This window comes from Lytechinus variegatus, chromosome 5 (genome assembly GCF_018143015.1).
Source record: "Lytechinus variegatus isolate NC3 chromosome 5, Lvar_3.0, whole genome shotgun sequence".
Taxonomy (NCBI): Eukaryota; Metazoa; Echinodermata; class Echinoidea; order Temnopleuroida; family Toxopneustidae; genus Lytechinus; species Lytechinus variegatus.
Window position 1 is genome coordinate 34472691 of NC_054744.1, and position 10674 is coordinate 34483364.

Sequence of the window (10674 nt, forward strand, 5' to 3'; positions counted from 1 at the left end):
CGTCGGTCTCCATTATTGTATACAGTTTTGTTAATCAGTATCGAAACTAAGTTTAGGGACTTGCCTTTTATACAAGCTCTGATTTTCTTTGGCAAGTCCCTCCATTCATACCATTTATTTTCAATATTTTTTTATGAAATGTCATTGAACTGTCTCTTTGTTGAACGGAAATAAAATCTAAATCTAAATATAATTTCTACTCAGATATATTTAAATATTTTTTTTTCCAAAAGAGGATAAAATAACCGTATAATGAAAAGTACTCCCGTGCCCTGCTCTATTCAATAGTTCAAGGGTACCTGGATCAGAACCGATTCACCCACGCTTTTGCGATCCTGAATAAGGTTCGAAAAAAAATCGGAAATACAAAGAAATATATAACAAAGCCACAAAAGAAGGACTTTGCCCCCAAATTAATGACTCTGTCGAGCATCATGCATGAAAACAAACGACAACCAATGTACCATCGTAACCCAGACCCAGTCACTGTGGCAAGATATTTTGGAATTATAGTGTCTTTGTCCTTTTTCGGACTTTCTAGAGATGGCACACTTCTTTAGGAAAAGCCCTGGTGTCTTGTGTCAAAGTTTGTTATTCGGAAGGCTGACGAACTTCATTATGCAACCCCGGCTGAAATAAAGATTGATATCCGTCCGGATGTTTAGGGTTTCCGTATGGAAAAGTGGATGAACATTATACCAATGAAGTGAATGGAGTAAGACTGCAATCACTGTTGCATTGGAATTAATTTTGGAGTTTTAATCTTTGATTGCATTGTTCTAAACAGTCTGCAGCCTGGCATGATTGCTTTGAGCAGGTGAGTATGCTGTATAGTGATACCAGGCTAGTTGAAGTAACAGACAACACAAGGGGGACGGGCAGGGGATCTGAGTGTAGCATTTATTTCAACAATATTTGACTTTATTCGCATTCGACTAGAACACAGTATTTTCTGACTAGAGCATTTACATATTAATATCAACTCCTTTGTTTGAAGAGTAATTGAACTATCATAAAGGGTTGCTAATAATGATAAGAAAAGCCTGGAAGATTCCTAGAAGTTTTTTAAACACTGTTGTTACCCAATTACGGAAAAAAATCTAGGGCTTATCAATAAGTCCACGAGTTTGGTCATAATGATTTATAAATTGAATAATATCAAAGGAAAATATGTACGTAGTAAAATATTTCAAGCAGTTTGGAATATTTTGTACATTTTAGTCATATCGCATCAATTTCAAATTTATAAACATGAAAATATCAGTCTATTCTCAATGCAACATGGCCACGTTAAATCCGTCAGTACTTGTGTACTCGACGCGAGAGGGCTGTAAATGTATTTGTTCTACTCAGGAACACAAGTGGAGTGGACAAAAATAACTATTTCTGTTGAGATTTATGTATAGATAAGTAGATAATTATTGATCGATGGAATATGATTAAATGGTACATTTATCGATTCATTTCGTTGCATGCAAACCTACTGGGCATTGGCGGCGGAAGCCAAAAATGTTAGGAGGGGACAACCAAAAATTTTTTGACAAGCAAAAAAAAGAAATGTTCTCAACCCAAAAATTTTAGGGGGGACGTAGGAAAATAACTTGACAAGCAAAAAAAAAAAAAAAAAAGGTCATCAACAACAAATTTAGGGGGGACCGTCCCCCCTCCTCAAATTTAGGGGGGGGGGACACGTCCCCCCCCCCGCTTCCGCCGCCTATGCTACTGGGAGTGAAGATTTATAGCTTAAGTGAATACCCTCGCTATTTAATACAACGAATCATTATTCATATCATTCATCTTTACATGGTTAGTGCTGTAACCGTTTTTTTTTACCAAAACATTTCCAGAAAGTAACACCGATTATATAATCAGATAAGCAGTTTTTGACTAATTTTCATCCGAATCCTCTCAGAAATTTTGACAGTATGCAGACTCCATTAGGCACCTATCATTATCCCTTGAAGTCTATGACCAGCTGCAGAACTCTACAAGACATCGCAGAGATTCACCTAGAGGAAAACCATGACCGAAGGGTCTCCTGCAAATGGCACAGGTTCCGGACTGGACACCCGAGAGATTACCGGGCTGGACACAGAAGGCACAACGTCAAATGTGCCAACAGTGTCAAAAGAACGGAACAGAACATTGCTGACTTCTCCAGGCCACACCTATGAGCCGGACTCCAAGGACATATCTTCTTCAAGATTGCAAAACATATCAGAAGAACTAAACAGACCTTTACTTAGGTTTCCTAGCAAGAGTGTAAACCACTCAAGGACACATGCTCTTGGAGCAGCGAGATTTATTTTAACGGTGCTTGTTCCTTGTGCTGCTCTTTTGGTGACTTTATCCATGGCATTCATATTGATTTCGTGGAGTAATGCACAAGCGCGGCTCTTGGAGAGGGTAGCGTTGCTGGAAGAAAGACTTTCAGAAGTTAGCAAGAGTTGTAATTGTAGGATGCCAACTGATGGTGAGAGTGGACAAAGAGGCTCCACGAATGGTGAAAGACGGGAGAACAAGTTCGCATTTTTGATGGCGAGTGGTCACGGGAAAGTCTTGGGAGTAGAGACAGAGTCGAAACCTGATGGAGATATTCATTCCTTACATGACGTTCATTCGTTAAATGAACTTAAAGAAGTTCTAGAAACAGTAACCCCCGAGGTAAGATTATTGCTAAATACTAAAATTTGCAATTAAGTAGGGTTGTTTTTACACCAGGTTCAAGTAGGCAAATTGTTCATGGTGTTAGTCGGACTGACAAGAAGACCTGGGAAGCGTCTCATGAAAGGGCTTGTCCTTGACGGACGTTTTATCCGACAGCTATCATTGTCAATCAAATTAAAAAAAAATTATCAGATATGTCAACTTGTCGGACGAAAGGTGATGGATGAATCCAACCCCAGTATGTGGCATCTGGCAAATTGACAACGTTCTTGATTTTAATTAACTAGTCTAGGAAGCACAGGTGTCTGCCTTGTACAATGGTAACTTTTATTTAATTTTTCATTCATTATTAAAAAAAAAAAACCAAGTGCACACCTAACTGTCGGATAAAGTCTGAAACGCTGTAACGCTGTAACATTAAGCACCAAAAATTTTTAACCAGGCAAGTCAATGTAAAACGTCCTCGATTTAAACATAAACTGATGCTGGTTCAACACCTCTCTGGTATGGCGATAAACAGTGTGAAGTTAACAATGGTGCTTTTCGATGTCAGGAAAAAAAAACATTCTGGTATACCAGTATATATGGAGATAACACATATAAATCAGTTGGCAATCAGACAGACTAATGTAATTTCGAGTATTTATAATCATGATAATGGACAATTTATGTGATTTAAAAAAAATGAATTTCGGTCAAATACTCAAGTGGTATAAGAAATCTAGAGATAATTACGGTATTGTTCAGTCGTGTCAGAAGTATATAACATGCTAGATAAAAGAAAACCATTTAGGGAAAACCCCGACCACGGATGAGTGCCAGCCTACAGCATTGGCGTATTTGTGAAACCGTTTAACTGCAATAAAGGAATACAATATAACTTGTCCCTTTTTTAAATAGAAAAGGGATTCAGGAATTATTGAGGACAACTATCACGATATACGTTAAATAGCACGACAGTTAATCTGAGTGCAATGAGATCATGCAAAGGAAAGATTAGTGGCCAAAAAATGTTAAAAACAAGAAATATGACTGATCCATAAAACTCGTTAATTTTCTGTATTTCTAATCATGTTCCTCAGTCAGTATTGTAGGGATGATACCAAACTGGCAAATATATATATGCCAGTGAGTCAATGGTAGCTTATAACAAAGAACATGAAGGATATTCTCATACCATAAGAAACAGCTCCATCCTGCCTTGTCTCCGGCAAAGATTCCTTCCTTTGGATAATACACCTCCATTTTTTCCCTAGCATTCCAAGACTGCTCCCATTGATTTTCAACCTTTCAAATGACCTATAATTTTCAGCAATATCAATGACCATGAATTTATTTACAAGAGATGAATGTCCCTAACTCAAATTCTCATCGCTCTTATTCTTTTATTCATCCTCTTGTTAAATATATTTTTCTTAATTCGTGGTGTTAAAGAAATTATTACAATTTCTTGATAAATTGTTGTCGCTTGTGACTTATGACCAAAAAATACATTATATTTTCTGTTTTTAAGAAGGAATAATTTTGAGAAAAGATAAATGATACTATCCCAGAAAGTTATTTCTTTTACATCACTTCAGATTCATCCCAAAATCCTTATCAAGCTCGAAAACGCAAGGAGTACCTCGCCTGCATCCTCAGAAGTACCTGATAGCAGCACCCCAGCATCAAAAGATGATACGCGGGCATCACTGAAAAGCGTGCCTGTTATCCCAAAAGACAGTGAAAGTGAAGGAGCCAGATACAGAAGAGGCGGTAAGAAAAGAGGACGAGACCGAAATCAGTCGGATGAGCAGGCCCAGAGAGCCAGAAGTGTCGGAGCGGTAACGAGAGAAGCGGGTACGTCATCGGTCAATAGGGAGTTTTGGCTCGACGACGCGACGTAAGATGATGATTGAAGAACATAGAAAATCTATTGTCAAATACCCTTTATGACAATGAGCAACTAAACAAAGTCTTTGTCGAAAATCGGTAAACCGGAACAGCAGTTTGTCCTTAGTTTCAGAGTTGACGAAAAATTGCAAATATTTTGTTGTTTGTCCAACTGCAATGACGAAACTGCTGTCTTGATTCTCCAATTTTCAGCAAAGGTTTCTTTGATGGTCTAAGCAGGTCTACAAAACACTTCCCTGGTCTAAGTCACGACGGACATTTGACAATACAGTTACTCTGTTTTATGAATTATCTGAACGTCGCTGAGCAAAAAAATCCCTATCGGTGATACAGTCATACTAATGAAACTAACCTCATGCAGATCGACAAAAGTTTTTACGTTATTTTCCAATGGCATACTTATCGATCAGTTTGGGGTCGGTTGTCTTGATATGACTGTAGCATTGGTCATATTGATTATTCTTTACTGATAACGTGTAACATGGAAAGTTGGGGAACAAAAAGAAATTCCCTGCTCCCCTAATTTTTTCATCAACATTCATGACCTAATTGTTTAGTAATAAATTTTAGTTATCATTATCCTTATTCTTCATTGTTGTAAATTCTTATTATAGTTTATGGTATTGGACATTTCGTCACCTGCTTTTGGGTAAAACTTAATTTGGAATGTACAGCATAGCGAGGAAAAAATATTTGAAATGGTGGTAATTTTTATAATCTGAGGAGAGAATGATGTCGGTTTTTAGGCGTTAGATATTAGTGCTATTTCCCTCTTCTGAAAAAAATGGTCTTACACTAGATTATTGATTTCAATATGATCTGTGCCACGATGATGAAAGAAAAATAATAGTCCATATTTTAATGTTCGAGATAGAACTCCGAAGAAAATTCATTTTACCCAAATTGATCGTGGGCCCGGTAGCCTCTCAACAGCGCCAGATCGATGAGGCTCTTATACCTTGGCTCATTGAACGCCAAATAGGGTAGCAGTAACTCCCATCTCTTTACGTCTTTTGGTGTAATGCGGCTGGGACTTGAACTCCCGACCTTCCTGGTTGTGAGGCGGATGCTCTACCAACTGAGCCAATACACCGTTCATTATGATCTCGCATTTATACCTTGAATCTACTAAAGCGATTTAGTGGTAGTGTGTCCGCCTCATAAACCGGAGTCGGGGTTCGATCTTCGGCTGGGTCATACCAAATACTTAAATAAAAATGGGGCCTTCTGCCTTTTTTGCAGGCGCTCCACGCATCAAAATGGAAAAGGGTGTAACTTTATGTTACGCATGCTCTGTTTAGAGAACACCTCATTAGAAGTGGCTACCCTGGATAATTAAGAATTATTATCACATCATTATTAGTAGGTATTTACTACGTGCATTTACATTTAAATGTATAGGGCCTACGTATGTCAAAATGCATTTTTTTTATTCAGATCGAAATTCGACAGAGATAAGGGGCGTCCATTTCCAGGCCAATCTCAATCGAACCACAACAATCGGCGTAGGTGAGGGTACGAATTATTTTTAAGCTTTTGCATTCAGTTATTGGTTACATAATGACGCAATGTACCCTAATCAAATTAAAAGAAAAAATACATGCTACAGTCAACTCGACTTTGCCTAGATCACCATTTAACCCCCTGCAAAATATATCATCGCACGAATGTAAAAATCATGGCATAAAAATCATGGCATTCGAGGACAAATACACAGTTCCTTTGTACAAATATTTAAGTTTATGTATTCGAGTGATTACCTACAATGCTGACTTACACATGCGTGACTTACAATCTGCGTTGCTCGATCTGCAGGCTAGATGTGATGTCACGAAAGAAACAGAACAATTAACCACGAGTCAACAATTGAAGGTGCATTTTGATTATTTGATAGTCCTGTATAATAGTACGAATATTTAAGCTGCCGTGTACATTTCCTTGACATTCGTTGACACCCCCAGGACTTCTTGTCAGTCTGAACACGTTCCCTGCTTGAACCTGTTGGTAAAAGTCATTGTTAAAAGAAGTATATATTTTGACTGGTCATAGTAATGTTTTAGGATAATGGTGGTTAATCAACAAAATCCACATCATTATATTAACCCCCTTGCACTCAAATGTTGCGATTTTGCACAGATGTATACGTTAAGAAAACACCAAAACTTAGAAAAATAATGGTCTTCACAATCATTAAATTCTGTACGACATGAATGATGCAATAAATTTGTTGTCATCTAAATGATGAAACCTAGTTAAAGATTTCTTTAAACTAGTTAAAGTTTCGTTTTTGCTTTTTATATTTTTTTTTCGAAACAAGACGATGCCATACTTTTTGAAAACCTTTCATTTTCTTCCTTCTCCCTTTTCACTTGCAAAAAGCTGGTTGGGTCCCTTACTGGGCTCTATCCTCGTCATTACTGAACGCAGGGTCTGCAGGCTACATGGACGAAATCAAGAGGGAATTTCGACTATCAGCGCGGGGGAACGTTACCGTACGAACTCCAGGATTGTACTACGTATATAGCCAGGTAAATTTTCCCCAACATGTCCTACACTCTTGGAAAAAATGTTCTTATAGGGTTCTTTTAAAGTTTCTAAACAACCAACTTGGAACCCTTTTATGTTCTTTATAGAACCATTTAGGGTTCTTGAACACGTAACGAAACTTCTTGGGAACCCCTATTCTCGAGGGTTCCAAATACGGGACAAAGTGTCTCAATTCGAACCACTTTTTCAAAGGAAGCGGGGTGACTAAGCCGAGTAGGGGGCTGACGTTGTATAACATCGCGGTTCGATGGTTACTTTCTGATGGCAATCATGAATGCAATGGCGTTTTTTTCTTCAAAATTTTGCAAGGTAAAGCCTAGAGGGAATTCAAATCATTTTTATTAAAACCAATACAAATTTGTATTATCTAATTTTTCACTAGAACATGTATTGCGACAGTCATGCCGGTGAAACTGGCTACAGACCGATCAAATCTCTTACGTTATTTCCAGTGACATACCCCTGTAGATTTGGAGCCACTTTCTTTGGTATGATAGGCGTTTGTCATCTGTCATCAACGTACTAGCGCATTTTAGTATCCAATTCGCAGACGTTTGCCTCAACGTTCGAATTCTATTGAAATTCCTGTCAAATCACATTGGACAGATCAAAGGTCATTGTCGAAGTTGACGCACCGGAACAACACATCGTCTAGACTCGGACCGGACAGAAATGGCAAATACGTCCTTTGCCAGAGTCCAGGACGGCACTGCTGTTTTGATTCATCGACTTTCGACAAAGACTGCTTTGTTATGAAGAGCTTTTGACAAAAGGTTCTCTGTGTTCTAGAAAGCGTCTGTGAAGTGATTGCTAAAATGCCCTCGTATCAAATTTGTGAAACAGTCCCTAGAAGAGACATTAAACAATTATAAATACATGTATATGCTTTTTAATCAAACTGTTTAGATGATGTACTACGACCCGAATGAGTACATCGGTCATAGCATCGTGATCGACGGTGTCGAAGCATTCACCTGCATCGCCCCGATCTCGGAACAGACAAGCAAGTACAAAACATGCTTCATCGGCGGTCTCGTGTACCTTCCTCCACGGACTAAGGTTGCCATCAAGATGCTCTATACCCCTCGTCGAGTTTGTCTCTTTGAAGACACAAGTTATTTCGGCATGTTTAGGGTTACCTGAGGCTTGTGTAGATCCGGGTCGAAGCTCGACTTCGTTTGCTTTTACTGAGAGTCAATAACGACTAATGAGCCCCAGATACCGACCGGAGTAATCATTCCAGCCCAGACTCGGACCAAAGTCCATCATGCAAAGTGAATATAGTTCGCAACGATGAGTTCGATCTTATTTCTTAAACAACATCAGCAGGGATGGCTTCATGCTAGAAAAAAAGTTCATTTTATAATCAGAATTTTGGTTGGGTAAATGAATACATCATACCTGGTCCAAAGGTATACAAAGAAAGCCGCATTAGTTTTCAAAGACAATCAATTTATATTCTATATTTTTCGTGAGTGACGGATTTAGCATGCCATTATGCAATCTTCAATTGATATTGTCTAACATATAAAGTAGTGACGTTATAATAACAACACCAAGATAAAGTCACTGTTTTCTCATCTGAAAAATGTGGGCATTGGTCATATATTGGTATTTACACGGCCCAGACCTCTATTTTCATACTCTACCTTCGTCGTTCTTCTTACGTTTTCTTCGTATCTCTTTCTTTTTCTCAAGCTCTTTCCTTCTTTTTTTCAAAAAACTTTACTCTACAGGGGTATAGTCACCCCCTGCCGCCTACCCCTTTGGAACCACTTTTATGCTCCTGAACGAGGAACTAGTAGTACTGGTCAGATGTTTTATCCAACAAAGTCTGATATATCTGGCAGTTACCAAAGCAACATTCAGACACCTGTGCTTCTTACCCAATCAAAATCAGGGAAAGTTGTCACGTGTCTAAAAGAGAGGGGAACGCTTCATCAACAAGCGTGTTATGATTTTGTTGATTAAGTCCTGTACGCGAAGGGCATAAAGTATAACGCACGGTCATCATTAGGTGAAGTTTATGCTTCAGTAACAAATCGTGTTCATCCGTGAGATTTTGACTCATTTTCCTATTTGAATTAATTTTAAGATTCTGTAGACATGGTAGATATGCGCAAGAGCTATCAAAGTTTGCTTTTAGCTTTTGTACGAAGGCCATGCATGATAATTTGCAATAATTATTTAAGATCTCCTTGAGAAAGGAAATGACTTTCATTTTTTGGCAATTGTACTCAAACGTGTTTAGTAAAAAAAAATGTGTAAACATCTTTTTGATCCCCGGTGTCAAGGGGGGAGGGTTGGAGTGATAAATTTTACTGTACTTTATTGGTGCGTGCCGGAAATTTCTGGATAAAGGTGGCCCGTTTTTGCGCCTCTCCACTAAGAAATTCTGGATTTTGAATAAGACTTACATCTAGTTTGCACTTTTTCTTGTACATAACTCTCTCAAGTTACCGCTCAAAAAGATCTCTTGTATAGTATGTCGATTTTTGTATATTTTGTGGGGTCGCATAAAAAATACTGTCATGTTGTAGATTTTTCTTACTTCTCAGTGCTTATTATGATTATGTCTATAATTTCATATCAAATGTGGATACATACATTGGGCCAAATGAATGTTCTAGTATGTTTATATGTAAAATGAATATGAAGAAAAAGAAGAAAAAAAAATAGAAGAAGAAGAATAAAAGAAGTAGTAGTAGAAGAAGAAGAAGGAGGAGGAGGGAAAAAAGAAGGGGGGGGGGGACAACACATATGCACTCTTATACCAAGCCAGGTCTGTTTCACAAAACTGCTCTTCATGATGTTACACCCGACTTTACGAACCAACTGGTACATTTATTATAGTGTGTACTGCCAAATGAGACATAAGTTCAAGTTTGAATATCTTTTAAAATTGTATTTTTCTTTGTATTTAGCATATGAATGAAAAGTTTATCATTTGCTAAAATATGATTATATGAAAAGCAGTAACAGTTCGTTGCATCACCAGGTAAAAAATCTCTAGGTATTGAATTTCGAACAGGAACATTTTGTGTTCTTTGGTAAAGTCATGCCTTACTTTCCTGGAAACAATAATAAACTTAATTTTGATTCAACATTAGCCATAGAGTTCCGTAGGCCTTCTTCGATTTGCTCACTTTGATCATTACTTTTACGTCTGTTGCGTGATTTTTAAAGAGAGCTTGTTGTGCAGGGTCCGCGGTTAAAACAGTTCATAAGAGCTTTAGATGATACCCTGGGTAAATTATTTCATTTTCTAATTGAGTCCTTGTTATCGGATGTTTCTATTATTTTCAGTTTAGTCAATTTGAAGTTTAGTCATTTTGTTTCAGCTTGTCTGTTTCAGCAAATAAACCAGAAGTAGGCCAATAAAACAAAAAAAATCGGCACAGAAACGCGTGACCCGCGTCATTTTCTTTTTCCATCTCTTTCATACACACGCCCCCACATCCCCATGAACGCACCCCTACATGAATGTTCAATGTGTGTGTGAGAGAGAGAGAGAGAGAGAGAGAGAGGGGGGGGGGGGGTAAAGGGAGAAAGAACTAGAGAGGGGGA

General features: G+C 38.1%; 1 protein-coding gene across 4 annotated transcripts; it reads left to right on the plus strand.

Annotated features, from left to right (window-relative positions):
• Positions 1-445: 445 nt before the first annotated feature.
• Positions 446-10216, plus strand: LOC121415993. Of its 4 annotated transcripts, none has more exons than XM_041609419.1 (6): positions 446-817; positions 1913-2664; positions 4248-4506; positions 5998-6075; positions 6940-7088; positions 8014-10216. In XM_041609419.1, the coding sequence occupies exons 2-6, from the start codon at positions 2023-2025 to the stop codon at positions 8248-8250; spliced, it is 1365 nt and encodes a 454-aa protein (XP_041465353.1). In that variant the 5' UTR covers positions 446-817; positions 1913-2022; the 3' UTR covers positions 8251-10216. The 4 variants fall into 4 exon arrangements, with proteins under 4 accessions (XP_041465353.1, XP_041465354.1, XP_041465355.1 ...); XM_041609420.1 differs by having other exon boundaries at positions 6943-7088; XM_041609421.1 differs by having other exon boundaries at positions 447-817; positions 5998-6069.
• The last annotated feature ends 458 nt before the right edge of the window (positions 10217-10674 follow it).